The sequence below is a fragment of the Lachancea thermotolerans genome (assembly GCF_000142805.1).
Source record: "Lachancea thermotolerans CBS 6340 chromosome D complete sequence".
NCBI classification, from domain to species: domain Eukaryota; kingdom Fungi; phylum Ascomycota; class Saccharomycetes; order Saccharomycetales; family Saccharomycetaceae; genus Lachancea; species Lachancea thermotolerans.
The window spans coordinates 293,576-313,403 of record NC_013080.1 but is presented as its reverse complement, the minus strand read 5'-3'; the positions used below and the strand labels follow the sequence as shown (position 1 = coordinate 313,403).

At 45.9% G+C, this 19,828-nt stretch overlaps 10 protein-coding genes across 10 annotated transcripts; 4 read left to right on the top strand and 6 right to left on the bottom strand.

Annotated features, from left to right (window-relative positions):
• Window positions 1-316: 316 nt before the first annotated feature.
• Window positions 317-2,713, bottom strand: MEF2 (mitochondrial elongation factor MEF2; the record flags this gene model as incomplete). Its single annotated transcript, XM_002552822.1, has 1 exon — window positions 317-2,713. One exon carries the CDS (start codon window positions 2,711-2,713, stop codon window positions 317-319), a length of 2,397 nt encoding a protein of 798 aa, XP_002552868.1.
• A 198-nt stretch (window positions 2,714-2,911) lies between these two features.
• Window positions 2,912-3,829, top strand: GCN3 (translation initiation factor eIF2B subunit alpha; the record flags this gene model as incomplete). The annotated part of the gene is made up of 1 exon (XM_002552821.1): window positions 2,912-3,829. The coding sequence occupies one exon, from the start codon at window positions 2,912-2,914 to the stop codon at window positions 3,827-3,829; it is 918 nt and encodes a 305-aa protein (XP_002552867.1).
• A 42-nt stretch (window positions 3,830-3,871) lies between these two features.
• On the bottom strand, window positions 3,872-4,618 carry RPC37 (DNA-directed RNA polymerase III subunit C37; the record flags this gene model as incomplete). The annotated part of the gene is made up of 1 exon (XM_002552820.1): window positions 3,872-4,618. The coding sequence occupies one exon, from the start codon at window positions 4,616-4,618 to the stop codon at window positions 3,872-3,874; it is 747 nt and encodes a 248-aa protein (XP_002552866.1).
• Window positions 4,619-4,794: 176 nt separating this feature from the next.
• On the top strand, window positions 4,795-6,945 carry DBP7 (putative ATP-dependent RNA helicase; the record flags this gene model as incomplete). Its single annotated transcript, XM_002552819.1, has 1 exon — window positions 4,795-6,945. One exon carries the CDS (start codon window positions 4,795-4,797, stop codon window positions 6,943-6,945), a length of 2,151 nt encoding a protein of 716 aa, XP_002552865.1.
• A 434-nt stretch (window positions 6,946-7,379) lies between these two features.
• Window positions 7,380-8,945, bottom strand: RQT4 (Rqt4p; the record flags this gene model as incomplete). Its single annotated transcript, XM_002552818.1, has 1 exon — window positions 7,380-8,945. The coding sequence occupies one exon, from the start codon at window positions 8,943-8,945 to the stop codon at window positions 7,380-7,382; it is 1,566 nt and encodes a 521-aa protein (XP_002552864.1).
• A 160-nt stretch (window positions 8,946-9,105) lies between these two features.
• KLTH0D03146g (KLTH0D03146p) lies at window positions 9,106-10,443 on the top strand (the record flags this gene model as incomplete). Its single annotated transcript, XM_002552817.1, has 1 exon — window positions 9,106-10,443. The coding sequence occupies one exon, from the start codon at window positions 9,106-9,108 to the stop codon at window positions 10,441-10,443; it is 1,338 nt and encodes a 445-aa protein (XP_002552863.1).
• An 865-nt stretch (window positions 10,444-11,308) lies between these two features.
• Window positions 11,309-11,716, bottom strand: PAM16 (import motor complex subunit PAM16; the record flags this gene model as incomplete). The annotated part of the gene is made up of 1 exon (XM_002552816.1): window positions 11,309-11,716. The coding sequence occupies one exon, from the start codon at window positions 11,714-11,716 to the stop codon at window positions 11,309-11,311; it is 408 nt and encodes a 135-aa protein (XP_002552862.1).
• Window positions 11,717-11,982: 266 nt separating this feature from the next.
• KLTH0D03102g (KLTH0D03102p) lies at window positions 11,983-14,238 on the bottom strand (the record flags this gene model as incomplete). The annotated part of the gene is made up of 1 exon (XM_002552815.1): window positions 11,983-14,238. The coding sequence occupies one exon, from the start codon at window positions 14,236-14,238 to the stop codon at window positions 11,983-11,985; it is 2,256 nt and encodes a 751-aa protein (XP_002552861.1).
• A 1,435-nt stretch (window positions 14,239-15,673) lies between these two features.
• On the bottom strand, window positions 15,674-17,596 carry IME2 (protein kinase IME2; the record flags this gene model as incomplete). The annotated part of the gene is made up of 1 exon (XM_002552814.1): window positions 15,674-17,596. The coding sequence occupies one exon, from the start codon at window positions 17,594-17,596 to the stop codon at window positions 15,674-15,676; it is 1,923 nt and encodes a 640-aa protein (XP_002552860.1).
• Window positions 17,597-18,673: 1,077 nt separating this feature from the next.
• Window positions 18,674-19,537, top strand: PRE2 (proteasome core particle subunit beta 5; the record flags this gene model as incomplete). Its single annotated transcript, XM_002552813.1, has 1 exon — window positions 18,674-19,537. The coding sequence occupies one exon, from the start codon at window positions 18,674-18,676 to the stop codon at window positions 19,535-19,537; it is 864 nt and encodes a 287-aa protein (XP_002552859.1).
• Between the last annotated feature and the right edge of the window lie 291 nt (window positions 19,538-19,828).

Below are 19,828 nucleotides of genomic sequence, written 5' to 3'. Positions count from 1 at the left end.
GTTTTCAGAGTCCATGAGTAACCTTGTTTCTTGTCGCACAAAGTCTAAAATACGCGTCCTGTATGCATTGCTCAGTATATAGCGGCTTTCGTGCCCCAGTCCCAAACAAATGATAAGATATGAAGCTTCGATTAGCTTAGAGCTCCGTTTTTTATAGAAATTGGGCATCTGACAATATAGCTGGGAAACAGCCGATTAGCGGCTTTCTGTCTGTTTTCTGGTAATGATATCTCCATTACTGTATTAAGAATTGTATTTACAAGTTATAAACAAACGTTTAAGTTTCAGTATTAAGATGGTTCTCCCCATTCCGCGTTTAGTAGTTCTCTAAAATCATTGGAAGCCGGTCGCCAGTTACCTTTTCCATTCCAGAATATTCCATGTGATAGCTGCCCCTTCCCTGTGTAAGGCTTCTGAGCTTGCTCGTATAGGAAACCATTTCTCCGACTGGAACTAGAGCTTTGATAATCTTGTTGATGCTTGAACCGCTAGATATATTGGCTTTATCCATAGTATTGTCCGAAGGTAAATATTGTTCTTCGGCAATCTTTTGAAAGGTTAGATCAAAATTCTCTTCGCTACTCACATCATGCTCGTCCTCGATAGATAAAATATTAGCCTTACAGGCACCTGTCAGATCTTGTAAGACTTGACCCATATCTTGTTGCTTGACAGTGACTGTTATATTCATTATTGGTTCCAAAATGGAGTAGTCTCTATCTGCAATTTTGTCTAAACCCTCCAAAATCATAGATTTTGATATCTTTAGTATTGGGGTAACTGAGTTCAGGTCTGGAGGTATGCTCCAGTCACTTTTGACACGAACGACACAAGAATGGAGCGGGAAACGAGCCCTCTTGCCACCACGCTGGAAGGCGACGAGACAGCTTGACAAAATGGCATTAACAATAGAATCGTAGGGAATCTGGTAAGGCCAGTTCGATTCCTTCAGCCTATGTGCACCCTTCTCCATTACGAGGTAATTGTTGTCATTTGAAAGGTAGTGCCACTCTTCGTTTTCGTTTCTAGTCTCAGTCGCAACTTCCAAAGGCTCAACTTGGATACCGAAGTGGTAGCCGTCTTCTGACTTATGTTCTTGCAAAGGAGAAGAGACATTTAAGGTCTCGTTGTAAGAAACCACAACTTTTCCAACTTCGACATCTGCGTTTAATTCATTCAAGAGCCTATCTTTCGCTATCTCAAGATGGAGCTCGCCCATGCCGCTTAAGAGCGTTTGTCCGCTTTCTTCGTCAACACTCACGCGCAAGCTTGGGTCTTCCCGAATAAGTGCATTTATAGACTCTTCCATTGCCTTCCTATTTCCTAAAGTTCTTGGTTCAATAGCAGCACTAAATACAGGAGGAGGGGTGATGATAGGATTTATTTTCAGACTTAGTTCCTTCTCCTTGTTGAGTGATCGTAGACCGTCTCTTTTCATGTTATGCGCTATGATTGTGTCTCCTGTCCTGACATTTTCTGATACCGTTGATCCGGTGAGGACACCTATTTCCCCAGCGTTCAACTGTTTGACTTCCTCTGCAACGTTTGCATGCATAATGACCAGCTTCCCAACCTTAAATTTGGCTCCTGTAGTTGAATTGAAAATTGCGAATCCACTGTTGAGAACACCAGTATATACTCTGACGTACACCATAATCCCTCTGATTGGATCTGTGATAACTTTGAAAGCTTGAGCAACGCAGAGGTTGTGGTTTTTGTTCACAACAACGCCTTTTTTGTTTGAAACTTCGACAGGAAGATTGTGATTGAAATCTGGCAGTCTTGCTTCAACTGGTGAGGGGAGGTATTTGATAACAGCATCCAACAATGGCTGAACGCCAATGTTGCGGAACGAAGCGCCACACAATACTGGAGTAGCAAAATTCGCTAGGGAGCATTTCCGGACAGAGTGGTCAATTTTTTTTGCTGGAATTGCCATATAATCGCCGTTTGCAGTTTCAAGAAAGTACTCAACCAGATCTTCATCATATTCGCTCAAGGTTTCAATCAGAGACTCTCTGAGTTTAACGAGTTCGTTCCAATGAGGAGAGTCACTCGTAACATCCTCTATATTAACAAGGTTAACATCAGTGGCAGTCCATCTAAGAACTGTTTTGTTGACAACGTCAAGTACACCTTCAAAGATAGGCTCCATTGTGGGACCAGGCTGAGAAAATACGGGAATGTTTATCAGTAAAACCCTTGTATTCATTTTTACTATAAGTTCTTTCACTGTCCTACTGAAACCCGCGCCCACACGATCCATTTTATTGATGAAGCAAATTTTTGGAATGCCTTTTGCCTGACTCCACACCTTTTCTGTTTGTGCCTCAACTCCGGCAACAGCATCCAGTATTGTCACACATCCATCCAATACCTTGAGTGATCGTATAACTTCAAAGGTAAAATCAGCATGACCTGGCGTATCAATTAAGTTAATACCGAACGAGTTTTGCCAATTAAAAGTAATAGCGGCGCTTTGAATGGTAATCCCTCTCGATCTTTCCTGAGGTAAGAAGTCCGTAACTGTATCCCCCTCGTCGACGTTACCTATGCGCTTTGTTTTTCCGCTGAAATAAAGCATTCGTTCGGTAGTGGTTGTCTTACCAGCATCAATATGTGCTATAATACCAATGTTCCTCAATTTTGTAACATCTGTCCTCGAAGCAATGTGCCGACATTGAGACCAAAGTTTTAGCCTCGGTAATCGCATCAGTTTCGCACGCGTTTTGATATCTGTTCAATTGAGTCGAGCTTTAACGCTTGAAGTCTCATCGCCTTAATTTATAGTAAGTGATCTATAAATCATTAATCTTTCAGCGTGAAAAATAATTGTGCACATCTTGACCAAAGGCGAAGACCATTGCATTAAGAACAAAGCTAAAAACGCTTTCACCTCTACGTCAGCAGAATGAGTGAAGAGTTCAACATCACAGAGACTTACCTCAAGTTTCTTGAGGAAGACAGCGAAATGACCATGCCCATCGCGGCCATTGAGTCGTTAGTAACAATGTTACGGGTTAAAAATCCAGAGACATCAGCCGAGATGATTAACACAATCAAATCAGCAGCGGACACCTTGACCTCATCAATCCCTAACTCCATGTCTCTGCGGGCTGGTTGTGACATTTTCATGCGATTTGTGTTCAGGAACACACATCTCTACGGTGACTGGGAGAGCTGTAAGAAGCACCTTATAGAAAATGGACAGCTCTTCGTGTCCAGAGCAAATAGATCAAGAGAGAAGATCGCACAGATTGGTTTAGACTTCATCTCAGACGACGATATCATATTAGTGCATGGATTTTCGAGGGCGGTTTACTCGGTGTTGAGTCACGCAGCTAGCAAGTTCATTAGGTTCAGATGCGTTGTAACTGAGTCCAGACCAACCAAACAGGGTGCTCAACTGTACAAATTACTCCAAGAAAAAAACATACCCGTAAAAATGGTGGTAGATAGTGCTGTTGGAAGTATCATCCACAAGGTTGACAAGGTATTAGTGGGGGCAGAGGGTGTTGCCGAATCTGGAGGTGTCATTAATCTCGTTGGCACATACTCTATCGGCGTTTTAGCAAAAAATACTAACAAGCCTTTCTACGTGGTGAGTGAATCTCATAAGTTTGTGAGAATGTTCCCGCTTTCCCCAGATGACCTTCCAGCCACAGCAGGACCTCTAGATTTCACGCGCCATGAAGATTGCGAACAATCTCTCCTGGAACCGGCTATCGACTACACTTCTCATGAGTACATTACAGCACTAATCACCGACCTCGGGGTCCTGACACCCAGTGCGGTTTCTGAAGAGCTGATTAAGATGTGGTATGACTGACTTCGTAAACTTTTGATCCTCAATTCCCTCATATCCTCCCAGCTACATAGCTTTTGATAAATAGTCGTTTTCGTCCCCTAGCGGCAGCATCATTGTTCTGGAGTCCTCGGTGATTACGCTTTCGCGAAATTGGTTAAAAGTGCCCTCGATCCATTCGAGGTCTTGAGGCGGCTCCTCATCCGCGACCTTGTGTGCTAGCAACGCACCACCAAGTCTAGGTTGGTTGGCCTCACTACTGCTTTTTACGGACATGGTGACTACCTGGGCCCTCCTTGCGGCAGGGTTACTTGGTTGTGCACCCCTCGCCTCGTTTTCACGCTTTGACTGAGCAACAGTGTCGATGTATTTGAAAAATGGTCTCATTTGAGCCACGGCCTGTACAGGAAGTAGGTACACCTCTTCATCAACTACCATACCAACATACTGCCCTTCTGTTTGGACGCCAACGCCCTTCAGCGTCTGTTGAGCAACTGAATCCCATTCATCCTCTGCACGATTCTTGTCGTAGAAAATCTCTGTATTGACAGGTACGTCCAATTCCCAAAGTGAAGATTTTGATTTGTAGCGAACCTGGCTAACAGGTGGGTGTAGGACTGGGTCGTTTCCATTCTTCTTGGGCTTATTTGGATACTGGAGGATATGGAGAGGGAAAGGGCCATTAGTTAGGTTTATAGGTATTTCACGAACTATTGGATCGCCCTCCTCGCTCTCTTGAAGGTTGGCATCCTCCATAACCACATCACCACTATCTTCAGTCACAAAGAGCTGATTTTCAATTTGCTCAGACATTGATACGATACTATGGGAGATGTTTGTATTGCTTCTTCGGTTTAGGTTTTCTCTTGCCTGAAGACTGTTATGAAAATTTTTGGAGCGATGGGCTTAAAGTTTAGCTCATCGCATGCTCATCACAAAGCTTCTGAACATTTACAAAAGGACACCCGCTACGCATATACGTACTTGAGATGTCTGACGATGATGGCATGATGCTCCTCAATCTTGACACAACTTCCAGTGTCGACCAAACCCCCGGAAAGGTCAAGGTCAGTGGTGGCCGGTGGAAAGACAGACGCAAGGCCAAAGCCATGCTCAATGGGAAAAGCGTCAACAGTAAGGATGATAGACTGGTAACCAGTGGCTCGGTCAAAAGGCCTGTCTCTACAGAACAAGGTGTCGAAGAAAGAAAAGAGCAGCCCGCTCGCAAACAGGCGAAAAAAGTGCAAATCAAAGCTACACCAGCAGATCAGCAAATAGTATCGTCCTTGTTCACATCAAACCGTGGAATCGTCACATCTATAAACAACAATGTGCATGATGAAAACTCAGGTGTTGGCCCTTCTAACGCACCTCTACTGCAAGACTCTTTCGAAGCCCTGGGCATAACTTCACCTCTTTTACAACACTTAAGTGAAGTAATGCATATTACCAAACCTACCCGGGTTCAGAAAATGAGCATTCCTACCCTTTTGGAGGCTGATAACGATGTTTTTGTACATGCTCAAACAGGCTCTGGTAAAACTTTAGCGTTTTTACTGCCTATCCTCAGCAGGATCTTGTCGATGGGCGCACGCGTTGACCGCCAATCAGGCTGCTTTGGTATGATTATCACGCCCACAAGGGAGCTTGCTTCCCAGATCCATTCTGTGATGCTGACTCTCACCAAGTGTTGCCACTACCTGATTCCATGTCTACTAATTGGTGGGGAACGTAAGAAATCTGAAAAAGCGAGGTTGAGAAAGGGTTGCAACTTCATTATAGGAACGCCTGGCCGGATTCTCGATCATTTGCAAAATACCCAGGTCATAAAAGAACAGTTAAGTTCCTCTTTGAGATATCTGGTTTTGGACGAAGGTGATAAATTGATGGAATTGGGTTTCGAGGAAACGATTACCCAAATCATCAAGTTCCTATATGAGGTTCCTCTCAACCATTTTAAATATCCTGAACTTCCCAAAAGAATTATCCATGTTTTGTGCAGTGCCACGCTAAAAGGTGGTGTTAATAAACTCGGGAACTTAGCGCTACAAGACTACAAGCTCATCAGTAGTGGAAGAAAGCAACAAGAAGTCAATACGGTCCCTGACCAATTGATTCAAAAGATAGTCATGGTCCCTCCTAAACTGCGTTTGGTGACGTTAGCTGCAGAATTAAACAACATAACGGTAAGACATCTAGCATCTGAAACCGGAGAAACCAGACGAACAATCGTTTTCTTATCTTGCTCCGACAGTGTGGAGTTTCATTATGCTGCGTTTTCTTCTGATAGTGGTCATGGGAGAGCCCTAGTCGGGGATTCTGTGAAAGTTTTATCAGGAAACTCAACATCTTTGCCTTGCCTTGCGGACGTTTCTCAGCCTTCGGTTGTGTGTTACAAGCTCCATGGTTCTCTTTCACAGCAGATCCGTACGGCGACTTTGAAGAGCTTCTCTAGCGACTCTGACGCAACAAAAGGCAAACATTTGATTATGTTCTGTACCGATGTGGCAAGCAGAGGATTAGACTTGCCCTGTGTGAGCTCAGTCATAGAAATGGACCCTCCCTTTGCAGTGGAAGATCATCTGCATAGAATTGGTCGTACTGCGCGTGCTGGTGTGAGCGGTGAGTCCCTTCTTTTCCTCTTGCCGGGCGAAGAAGAGGGCTACATGGACCATATTAAGCCTCACCACCCTCAGGGGTGGAAGTTGCTGAAATATGATGTCGACATCTTAAAGCCCGCGTTCATGGAATCCAAAGTTCAAAGAAGTGATGGTGTCTCTGGTAAGCCAATTTCAGATGAGTGGGACAACAACGCTACTACTTGGCACTTGAACATTGAAAGAAGAGTTCTTGGGGACCCAACGTTCAAAGAAATTGCAGCTAAAGGCTACACAAGTCACATTAGGGCGTATGCTACTCATTTGTCGCAGGAGAAGAAGTTCTTCAGCATAAAATGCCTACATTTAGGGCACCTTGCGAAAAGTTTTGCCCTCAGAGAAAGGCCTAAAGTAATGGGTGGCATGAATGCAAAGAATAGCGCTAATGGTGAGCAGAAAAAGCCAAAGGAGACTTCTAAGTCAAAAATGCTGCGCATGGCCAAAAAGGCTCTCGATCAAAGCATGAGTGAATTCAACTATTAAAAGGACGTGGCCGGGATAACAAGTAATCTTAAATGCGCAATAAATAGACGGTGTAATATTTCAATTTTCTTGACATCTAGGAAAAACTCTAAATCATTTGACAGTTAAACTTGTAGCTTGTGCGAATAAGTTGAAGCGTCTGGTTGCATCTGCCAATTTTCACACTTTTATGCCAAACCTGATGTCAAATGGGTGTCACAGGGGTATGATGCTGAGCTCTTCGAAACTCAGAATGAGTTGTGGTCAGTTCAATGGTAAACAAGTTCATGTATATAAAGAATTATGTGGAACTTTGGGGTGTACGTATGAAACCTTGATATAATTAACCGTGAAAAATAAACCATGCACTTATGCAAATTCATCATGAATCAGATGGATAACCAGACACTTATGAGAGTTCGAGCCAACGTGGTCTAAGCGGTAACATTATGAACTTAAAGAACAGCGAGGATGTTCTGTTCCAAAGAGTTCTCGTCACCTTGACTAATCTGAACCCTATTCTTCCACCCACGATCTCTAGTACCGTCTTTTTCCGGCTTGCCTTTCTCAGGGCTGATTTCGCTTTCGTTGTTCACGTATACAGGTTTTTGAAATTGCTTCTTGTCTTTTTCAGGGTCCCAAACATTCGATTCTAAGTCCTTGTCTATCCTTTTTTTCTCATCCATAAGAGTGCTTTTAAGCTCGGTAATCTCCTGCAGATCTTGCAGGTCTTCTTCGTCACTTATGTCCTCAACGTTTTCTTCATCAAAAGCGTGAGCTGTTTTGGGGGCACGTCTAGCTTCCGTCATTGTAACTTTACCATCCTTCCCTATACTCAAGTCCATTACGACTTTGTCCCGACCGCCGTGACGCTCGCGCTCAAGTTTTTCCCACCTCCTCATATTCCTCTGCTGCTTTTTGAGCAACAAAGCACGATCTTGAGCACTACCCCATACGCTCCCATCATTGCTCATACTAAAGTCACTGGCGTTATCAATGATTTTGGTACGCTGAGCAGAAGTATCTTGGAAATGTAACAGCTTCTCGAGTCTTTCTTGAGCAACTTTTAGCTCTGGATCCGCGTTGTCTTCACCGTTTTGAGAATGCATAGCCTTGCTTTGTTCTTTATCAATACCTTCAAGTACTTCAGCTCTCTTTAGTTCCCGCTGCCTCTCCTTTTCGACCCTATCAAAAAGTTTGTCCTGCTCTGAGAAGAGGTTTGTTCCCGCGCCGGAAGTAATTTTATAACCTTTTGGTTTTTTGGGTTTCTCGAGAGCGGCTACAGGTTTTGATGACTCCAGGTCTTGTTTTTCTTGGTTCAAAACCTCGATAATCTGTGCCCTTTCTTCCGCTGACAAAAATTCAGTGTGACAGAAAGTGCAATGGTTCAGGTTGAGGCCTTCTCTTAAACAGATGATTTTGCCGCATGATAAGCAGTTTGGTGCGACTTCGAAAAGTGGGTGTCTAGTGCCTTGGCAGTTGCAGGCATATTTAGTTGGATCTGATTCAGTCTGTTCAAGCTCTAGCGCTTTAAGAATATCATCAATTTCCGTTAAACTTTGCACTTTCCTCGTTTTGGAGGCCTTTTTGGAGCTTTCTTTGGGGTTGGGTCTCGTGCTTGGACGAACAACTGCTTTTCTTGGTGCATTGGCTTTGGGTGCCGCGGGGACGCCACTTGGTTCTTCGCTTTTTCGCAGTTCCGCGGACTCGGGTTTATTCACGCCCTGGCGGCCAGACCTGGAGGCGAAAGTATCATTCTTTGTGCTGGGTTTGGGAGACAAGGCGCTTTTCGAAGCCTTTTCACTCTCTTCATGGCTGAGCTTTTCGGTAAACTGTAGTACAAAGTTCAATGAAGCATCCTCTGGACCCAAGATGTCCATAAACTTCTCAGCGATAGCTTGCGGGTCTTCTCCATACTCTGATAGGATCTGCTCGCATAGTTGACGCGCGCTTTCTTCATCTATCGGTATAATGTGGGGAATCTCCCTTACTGCGAAACTAATCGCACTGCTTTTGCCCATTTTGCTTATTTACTAGTTATCATTGCGAATAATGTTTTCCTCTTCTCAATTTAATTTCCCTTCCTAAGTATAATGAAATTAACGAAACAAATCAATGGACAATGAATATTCTGACGAGTCACCCAGCAGCTTAGGAGAACAACTTAATAACACCTTCTAAATGAGTTCTGATATAGGGAAGACAGAGTTACTTGCAAAACTCGAAAGATTGGATCAAGAGATAAATGACTATTTTGACTTAACTTTAGACAAGGCGAGACTGAGGTACAAACGAGTTGGCCGAGGAAACAAGGTCAAGGTTGTTGATAAAATCCAAGAAAAAAGAGTAGCTGTCCAGAAATGGCGCGATAGTGTCAAGACTGATTATGAGACTGCGGTGACAAAGTTTAAAAGAGCATGGGATTTGCTCCAGAACAACCCCGAATTAGACCTCTGTGCGGTGACCGATAACCTAGGCAACTCCAGGATCTTTCAAGTCCATAAGCTCGGCGCGGTTCTTGAAAATGTGAGCCTCACAAATCTCGAGGTTTCGGCGCTCAAGCAGCATGATACGGAATTTCCGCGAACCCTGGCGTCAATGGGGGCTAGCAAAGAAGACTACGACGGATTTTTGGAGTGGCAAGTCAATATCTTGGGGAGGAGCGCGACTTTATACGAGCAGCTGCCCAAGGTCTATTGGAATTCACACAAATATCAGTGGAGCAAAAACTCATACCGGATATGTGCTACAGCCAAAAACCTCGGATCCTATGCTACTTACTGCAAGTTCTTTAGCAAGCTAGGGATATGCACCAACGCCAACTGCAAATTTGTGCATGATCCGCGCAACATAGCGGCTTGCAAGGATTTTTTGGCTAGCGACAATTGTAAATACGGAAGCAAATGCCGGCTATCCCACAAATTAGGGAATGAGTATGTGACCCCGCATTGCAAGGATTTTGCTCAGCGCTCATGTAAATTTGAGCGCGGCGCGGAACAATGGACCCAGAGCCGCGAGCAAGATAGTGCTGTTTGCTGTCGTTACATCCACTCAACAATCGTGAATTCTTCTTACCCTGTTTGCAGGCAGTTTGCTCATATGGGATTCTGTTATCGCGGGCTTCACTGCAAGTTTCCGCACTACCTGGAGTGCCCCGACTCAAACTACACTTCTACTTGTTTCCTCAACCATTGTAAGTTCCCGCATATTGAACGCAAGGTCTTGCCAGACGAAAGAGCTGTCGCACTTATAGATATACCGTCCAGCTGCCTCTTGCTCCCTCCGGCACGGGAGAAGGATCACAGAGCGCCTAATAGCTCCTGGTATGGACTGCGAACCAAGCAACAAAGCATCAACATTAAAGACGGACCTGGTGAAAAATTCACCACTGAAGCCGTCCCTGCACTCCAGCTAGAACCAGGATCGTCAACCGATGATGTATCTTCAAGTGAAGTTTCAAGCACTGGGTCATCTGACATTTCAAGCGATGAACTGGACGCCGATTTCATTAAGCTATAAGATGTTCTCTAAATTAGAACCTACAAAACCCCGGACTCTCGCACAGGCGAGCTCATTGTCAAGGGCACCGTTTCGCAGCAGCTAGCTCAAGTGTCCTCGTAAATATGCCTTCATGTTAGGTTTAGACCACTTGTCTATACCCTAATATAGTATCATCATGGGTCGGGTAACATATTTTAAAAATTTTATAACTATAAAAAGGCGTTGTTAGATAGCATAACCTACCATCTTCTGATCCTTTTAAGAAACCAATCATCAGTAGTGGTTAATACTATCTCAAGATAATATTAATTACAATTTTTTATAGAAACCGAATGTTTTGATCGTCTGTGTATTAAAGAGCGAGGTTTGTGGCTTTCGTCTTCGGGCAAAAGTTGGGGCCTTGCTTAAGTTGATACTGGTACTTGACGGTTAATTCAAGCAATAACCCATAGCTGAATGGGCTTTGACCACTCCCAAACAGGGTGGCCACAAAGTCCATTTCGTTTCCGGTTTCTTAGATTATCTTCTGCTATGAGGGAGCCCGGGCCTCTAGAGGCCTGGGAGTGCATGCTATCCAGAGGAGCGTGTAATGCGCTCTGAGAGTTTGGGTTTACCCGTTGTGCCCTCCTTCATGCCAGTACATTCATTCAGTCTTCGTAGTGATCGATCTTATCTCCTGGACTTGGTTCTTATTGAATTTGTAACTTCCGCGGTGCGACAACCGGAATTTCCTATTTACAGACAAATGCTAATTACATGAGGGGGCAGGCGCCGGCGCAACGCTGTGCAAACGCTCCTAAGAAATGCCCGCTCGACATCATATGCTCGACTCCCACTGGTCCCGAGTGCTCCAATATCTCTTGCGTGAGAGGGAAGTCTATGATCACTGTTCCGCAGACGGCGGCTTTTCGGGCCCCTTCTGCCCTTCCGCCGCTTTGTCGACTTGCTGTTTTTCCGCGAGCTCGTATTTCAGCCTCTCAGCCGCCCTGTAAATCTTGCTTTGCAAATAGAAGCTGCCGCCTTTCTCCTTGTCGTTGACATCGAATAGGTACTTGAAGCGCTCCTCGATCTTCTCGGGGCTTGCCATATCAGCTTCATTCTCAATATTCAAAATTTTGCAACTTTCATCAAGCGTGATTCCGCCGTATTCAGCTTTGGCAGCCCCCGCTCTGGCGGCGTTGGCTCCAGTCTTGGTAGCTTGGACTGCAGCTTGTTTGTAAGCTTCAGAGAATGCTCTGCCAAACACCTGAGCGCCTGTGAAAATGACCTGGAATAAAGCCCTATGAGCCATGTTAAGCGTATGGTACCTTGATCTGTCAAGTATGTAGGAAATCCGGAAGGTTTCCCTGTTTATTGTCTTTTGTTACCGCACCATTCCAAGCTCGTTTCTGGAAAATTTTGATGGTTCAAGTCTCAACCTATATTATACAAAATGATGAGTACAAATGTACTCCTCAAAACTGCTCCGATAATACACAATTTAATATAAGTTCATTCAGGGCTAACCTACCAGCAGCTAAGGCGTATTACGCTTGTCCATATAACTCAAACGGAGCACTAAATAGGCTTCATCTTTTTCTTGTAATCTGCAAAACTCAACTTCTTTTTGAGTGTGTGGCGTGAATTAATAGCAGGGCCTGCTGCAACCGCCACAGCAGGTAATGCAACGCTCGGCGTGACAGGTGCCTTTGTGCTCAGTTCGGGCGCGACATCTCCATTTGAGTTTTCTCTTATGCTAAGAGCTTTTTCGCCCATCGAGGATAAGCGAGGTAACTGAAGTTCCACAGGTAGTGGCAAAGATTTTAGATCTGTGATGTGAGATTCATCGTATCTCAACGAATTAGAAGTGCCAGTAGTAATGGAGGGTCGATGGTTCTCTTGTTCGCCCCCACCACGAAGAGTAGTAAAGTGCTTATTCACCAAGTAGAGCTTGAAAGGCTTAGCATGATCAAAGTTTTCAGTATCTGAAAGCGAAGGCTGCCGACTGATTAGCTGAGAAACAGGTATGCCCTCTTCTTTGAGATACTTCAGCTTCGCAGCATGAAAATCAACCAAAAGTTCGTTTGCACGCGCAGCGTTGCTGATCGCCTCATGCGCCAGTCTTGAAAGGATGGGTGTTTGTAACTTTTTGTTTTTGTTCTGCGCATTTTGAAGGACTTCGTTGAGTTTGTACCGGCCATTCATTTTAGACTTGACAGACTTTATCAGGGACTGTGAGAACTTCTTGACCTTAAGCAGATAGCAGTCTCGGTTATGGGCCCCACAAGCGCAATCGGCGCAGCTCAGAATCGTATCGACAGAATGTACGAGCGTGAATTTATCAGGATCGTCCAAAGAATCCACACTTTTGTTGTCTCCCTTAATTAGATGCCAAATAGGATGCCTGAGATCCCACTGCCAACCAATTTGAAGTTCGTCACCATCTCCTATATCCTTAAGCGCCCGAAGCACAAACTTAACCTGTGGAGCGTCACCGTTAAGGTGGACCGACACCAGCTCGACATTTGGCTGGCAACCTCTTCTTATGAATCGGGTGAGGTTTCCAGACAATCTACAATCAATATAGATTGGCCAGTGGGGATGAATGAACACCTTTGGTTTTGCGGTCCCGCACACCCTATAATTATTCCTTGAATCACCATAATACTTCTTGGTAAAATCCACTTCTCCAACCACTTCTTCAATATAAGAGCCGACGGTACAAGGTTGTTTTGCGAAAAGACCCAATTTCGGCAGACCGGTGAACGAACGAGAGCTTTCAGAGCAAGACTTGACCTCCAGCGGTACTGGCTGGAATATCCTATGGCTGTATGGCAATACCCAGTCGTCATCACAATGTCTTTCAACAAACATTTCAACGTATCTGTCTTTAAAATCATTGGCAGTCAAAGGGACATAAACAACAGGGTGATGCTCCAAAGAGTTAAGATGTCTCTGAGTAGGTTTCAGCTCCGCAGAAGAAGCAACCTCATTGCCTCCTAGATTATTCACCGAAGTGTTTGCGGAATCACTGGCATGCGAAGAGTTGCTCTTTCCACTGCTTTCCTCACCTTGGCTGCTCTTGCGCCTTTTTTTGTTGTTGCGAGGATTAAGCCTTTCCTGTTGTTTTCTTTTAGCTCTCTTGACATCCAACTTCCTGGGATGGCAGTTGCTACAAAGATAGTCATCAGGAGCTGTTTCGATATTCCGGATGCCATGACATATTGCGTGCTGCCACCTGTTACAGTGGTCGCATTGAATAGTAAAGCCGTCATCATCGTCATAGCCACAAATGCAGGTAATTATTCCGGAGTCCGGATCGACAACGTATGAGTTTGGAACAGGCCACGAGCGTTTTGGCCTTTGCTCTGAATGGTCTGACTTCCTTGAATTGTGTTTGCTTTCTCGATGCTCCGGATCTTGCTTTCTTAGAGGTAGCGGGACAGTAGCAGCCGCCGCCAAAGCAGCAGCAGCAACTATTCCTTTGTTCGAGTTAGAACGCGAGCTCGGGCTTTCCGTCTTTTCATGCATCCTGCTAGATAGTCCGTCTTCATCTTCCGCCGAGAGGGTTGCATACGCCGGGCCGGGCGATGCCGTGGAGTTGTGCTGAATCAGAGATATAGATGAAGCTCTGCTGCGGACATCTCCGCTAGTGAGCGGAGACCGCGGTTCAGAGTGTACCTGCGAACTCGAGCGAAGACCCGGAGAGCCAATAGGCTGCTTGATATCTTGTAGTGGTGTGTGGTTGGTCGAAGAGTCCTTGCCTCTTGAAAGCATCAGAAGTGCAGAAGCATCTTCATACACTGAGCGCTCGCTTATATCGTTTCCACCCATCTCGGATTTAACGTTTTTAAAGCTGGCGGAAGACGCAAACAGGTGCTGGTTTCCCTCGTCCCACAAATTCGGTGCGCGTTTTTATAAAAAAGGTTCGTTCCTCAAGTGTAAGTAACTAGTAGTTCTTGTTTGGTAAACTAGGTGGATGGCCCAATGAGATGTTTCCCACCTTGTATTTGATTATACGAACGCCCTCCTTGCTAGCTCTGTGGCCCAAGCAAGCGGACTGCAAATCTGTGCTCTCGTACCGTGCCCAAATACCAAGTGAGCCAGTTTTCTTTTCTAAACGAACAATCTTGCAGTTTCAAGCGTTCTTGCGAGTCTAATTTCGCGCAGGCAGAGAACTGTAAAATCCAACGGCGTCCTTGTCAGACAAACGAGCTTCCCACCAATCTGAATACGAGGGGCCTAGTCCAACACCACACTAGTATCTCTAGGGTTCTTTTCTTGCTGTTGTTACGATATGCCAGGTACGAAGATATGTCAATAATCCGTCAATTGCGGAACGATGACCCAGCATATCACCAAATACGAAAATTTAAGCGCCCGACACAGGTCGTTTAAGGTTTCATGTGGTTAAGAGAGAAGTCGCGGATATTGAAGGGAGTCCGGCCAAGCTCCGATAGAATTCTTTGCATGGCTGCGGGTATTTTTCCGATTGCCAGGGTTCCCTCGGTAGAAAGTTTTGAGCTAAGCGAGCGCGATTATGGTACTGATTGCTGCATCAGCTTAGCTTTACTAGTTCTGTCTCACTCTGACCCTTCATACCTCCGTGCAATTTAGAAGGCTTGAGAAATCGGAAAAGGGCATGGCTTGAGTGCATGGCCGGTCACTTGCTATCCGAGGAGCGCGACCAAAGAAGAAATAAATTAGGAAAGGAAAATGATTCCGCTTGCCTCGAGGCTCCGGGATGCGAAACTTATCGAAATGCTAGCTAAATTCCATAGAAAGATGGTCTAGAGCAACGAAGTTGGGGTGCGAATGATTGTCTTCTTAGATCCTCATCTTTGAAAGCTCAAAATTGGAACCCGTTTTTCCTTCGTTCGACTTCATAATGCATGCAAACAAGCAGTGATGATATTACTTATCGTACTGTTTGCTGTAAAAATATCCGATGTTGGTGCTCGCTCTTAGCTCCTTCAAAGTCAAATCATTGGCCTTTTGGCCTCAATGCCGGTGCACCGCGATCGGAACGCTCACCTTTCAACCTCTAATGGCCCCCCAAAAACCGCTAGTGCTTTTGGCATAGTTCCTCATCTCTCACATACACATCGCATCCCCTCTTTCCAGAATTTAGAGTTTCGCAGAAAATATCCTTTTCCCGAAAACCGTTGATTTCTACTTGCATTCAACTTAGATGTAATAAACATTGACATGCTACTTGCAATAAAATAAAGTGAACGCACGATTCAAAAGGAGCGTGGCGGCAAAAATCTCAAAAAGTGAGACTATTTGTGTGCGAAAAACTATGATTGTGGCTTGCCTGCGCCGATACGTTGCATTCCTCACTTATCCGGGGAACTGCAAACGTTCGGGGAACCCTGTTCGAACCGCTTGAATCCACCGACATGTCATCCAAAACGTTACAACGATGATGAGGAATTATGCGATCATCCGTCGAATCCCCATAATGGATGTAGCTAGGCTCCAAGTTTCCGGCTGCCACCTCAGCGCCGGCAGGATACTCAAATTCTGCCGATTTGCTAACGAAAAAGGCGGCAAAACTATCGTCGACCTCGGGCGGCTCTAAAACGCCTACGTTTTCCGCATCGTTGAGGGACGATACTGGTGATATGTTTGCAACTGAGTCTTCGGAAAGCGGCAGGTCGGCAACATCTTCTGGACCGGCTTCGTTGTGCAGCCTATTTCCGTCGCTGCCGCGGCTGGTTTCCTTTGACATTGGAAGAGGAAGTAGTGACTCTTTGAGAAACTGGCGAAACGAGATTTCAGTTTCCTTGGGGCCTCGTATTTTTGCGCCGTTTGAATCGACCTCAATTGGCGCCAAGGATGCGTTTTCCCCATGGGGGTGCCTGGAGCCCCTGTTGAGACCGCCACTCCAGTAGTGGCGCAAACCAAGCCCCTTGTTCAAGTTCTCGTCATTCAAAGGACAGTTGTCCGTATTGGAATCATTGAGGCCTTTAGGCTCAGCCCAGGGCTTGGCCTCTTCGAAGTAGGGCATGCAGAAAATTTCGTCAACAGTGGCCCTCTTCTTTGGATCCCAAACCAAACAGGCTTTTACTACGTCGCATAATGGTTGTAAGTGTGGGTTGTCCATAATAGACTCTATACTTACGCCTTCAACGTAAGGAAATTTTAGGTTGAGCCTAGAGGCAAGCACTTGTGCTTTCTCCCACAGTCCGCCATGCGGATGATAGCCACTCAGTGTCGATTCTGGCATCGTGTGAGGCGTTCCAAGAACCTCCAGAATTTTCCATATCTGATCCATCTCGTCAGAACCTGGGAACAAGGGCCTGAATGTCGCCACCTCGACAACTACGCATCCGAATGCCCAAATATCTAATGGCCTCGAATAGAGACCTTTTCTAAGGAGGATTTCGGGCGACCGATACCAGCGAGTGGAGACGTATGCTGTGTAGGGGCTCTTGTTTGTAATATGACGGGCGAGACCGTAGTCAGCAATCTTTACCACGTAATTATCCGAGTAGTGGCCTTCTAAAATCCATTCTTTGCTAAAATAATGACTGGATGGCGAGATGAGGATGTTCTCTGGCTTCAAATCACGGTGGAAAAAGTTGTGGGCATGAATATGCCGCACACCAGCCAGAATTTGAGATAGAATCGACTTTAACGAGGGCAGCGAGAACACTCGCTTGCGGCGCGCCCTCATGAGCTGGTACAGGTTCTGCTCCATGCACTCCATGACGATGTGAAGCTGATAGTTGATGTCGTCGATGAAAAGCTCCCATATCTGTACCAAATTTTTGTGCGCTGGCATGGAGAGGATGAACTTGACCTCACGTACGCGCGTGTAATCGTTGAGTGTTGGGAGTCGGGTCATCATGGTCTTGATCGCCAGCACGCCGCGCTGCTTGTTGTGGTAGTTTTCCTGCTCGATACTGGGGACCACAGCGTCATCCATCAGTGTATTGTGGTAATGCTGGCGCGTTGACGCGGCGAGCCTCTTGTGGTCGTGTTGCCCGCGGGCATCTTTGTCCGCGCCCTCGCTGCCCGCTAGTTTGGCCAGCGTCACGGAGCCGAAGCTGCCGTTCCCTAGCTCCTGCATCAGGGTGTACCTATTTGCAATAGGCCTGACCGGAATATAAAATGGTGGATTGTTGACGTCCGGAGGAACGTTAGTAGACGATTTGAGGCCATGCTTCCGGCCCAGGTACCCCATCGCTGCGCTGGCTGTTGGGAGGGCTATATAGTTCTATAGACGTATTTGTGTCTGCACAGTGCAGTGCGGGGAGTAGCTTGTAGTTGGCCAAGATCCACTTTCAGGGCCCCAATAAATACTCTCTCTTTTATAGTTGTCCTAGCCGCCCAGGCTTGCCGCTCTTTTGTTTCCGTATCGGGCAACACACACGGGTTTGTGACAGATCCCAGGATACGTCTGTGGTGAGGTTCGAAGAAATGTGTTTCATGAGCTCTCGCGTACACAGTGATATACATAGCGTTTAGCAGTAAGCATCCGAGACAAGGTCAGAACAAGAGGGTGACAGAGTGGTTTAGAGCCTGTGGATCTGAACAAAAGTGTTGTCGCCTCATCTGGTTCGCCTGGCTTCAAACGGGAGAAGTGAGGTCAAGGATCTTCGGCGTAGCAGGTGAGCCTCAAACGCGATACCTCAACCAAATCTATGGAATTAGTATACAGTTGGGCCTCAAACCTCATATATACGTGAAACTGAGCATATGTGGAAACGCTGGTCAGGGGACATGCCCTTATAAAAAAGAGCTTACAAGCCTTTTACATATCACGTTTATTGGACATGGACATCGTCACGTGAGACAAACTTCTAATCTCGTCACGTGAGAAAAGACATTAGGTTCATCGCATATCGAAAGGCGCACACTGTTTGGGGATCTTCCCTACACTGCGCCTGCGACACAACGATCTTGGGCAAGTGCGGGCTTCGCAAGCCTCGAGCAGCAGCAGGCCAGGCCTTTCGCGAGGTCAAGGGGGCTGAGGAATGGGAGACGTGTCTGCCTGCACGGAGCATGGGCGCGATGGTGGAGACACCAACTTGTAGACGCAGTTTAGGTGCATTTGACCTTCCCGGTGCGTGGCAGCCGGCCTAGTGGCCGGAAAACCGCGTGCTCCGTGTAGATAAGTGCGCGTAATAGTGCTAGAAATGGCTTCGTATACAAGTACCTTGAAATAAGAGGTCCGTTTCATGGTGGCAAACTGAATGAAAGACCACTATCTACCCACAACAACTCGTCGTTCAACAGTGCTCACAAAGGCCTCCACACCATGCAGGCAATCGCTGAAAAGTACTCTCTTAAGAGCACGCTGGCCACCGAATTAGAATATGACAATGAGGAAGGGCTTTCGAGGGACTTTGTGACTGGCAATTCCATGTTCCAGAGACTGGCTCCCCAGATCGCTATGCCACCAATTTCGTCGCCACAGGAGTTTCTCAGGGCACACACAGATGACTCGCAAAACCCAGACTGTAAGATAAAGATTGCGCACGGTACCACCACGCTGGCGTTCAGGTTTCAAGGAGGCATTGTGGTCGCCGTAGATTCACGTGCCACGGCTGGGTCGTGGATCGCCTCTCAAACTGTCAAAAAAGTCATTGAAATTAACCCGTTCCTGCTGGGTACGCTAGCAGGTGGCGCAGCAGACTGTCAGTTTTGGGAAACATGGCTAGGCACGCAATGTCGGCTTCACGAACTCAAAGAAAAAGAGCGTATTTCTGTGGCCGCGGCTTCTAAGATACTGAGTAACCTTGTCTACCAGTACAAGGGCGCGGGACTTTCCATGGGTACCATGGTCTGTGGCTACACTAAAAAGGAAGGCCCTACTATTTACTACGTGGACTCCGACGGCACCAGATTAAAGGGCGATATGTTCTGTGTAGGGTCCGGTCAGACTTTTGCATATGGTGTCTTAGATTCTAACTATAAATGGGATCTGTCAGTCGAAGAAGCTCTGTATCTGGGGAAACGGTCCATTTTAGCTGCTACTCATAGAGACGCGTATTCTGGTGGTTCTGTTAACTTATACCACGTCACTGAACAGGGCTGGGTGTATCATGGCAATCAAAATATCGAGACTCTTTTCTGGGAAGTGAAAGAGAAAGAAGGATCGTTCAACAATGTCATTGGTTAAAGAGTTGCGAGCTCTCCGGTCCAGAAACGTAAGCTGCAATATTAAATTCCCTCCCCTACATAACCACAATTTAAATCAAAACAAAGTTCTGTGCTCTTACTAAATAGAAAGCTATGATGGGAAGCATGCAGCGATAGGAAAAGCTCCTATGCTTTCTCCCAAGGGTCAAGGAAAACTTGAATAATGTGGTGTCATATTAGCCTCTGGTTAGGCGGCCCTCAACGCATGACTATATTCGCCGAGTGACGTTCCTTTCTCAATCATATAAACTCGCATGACTTCATTAGAAAA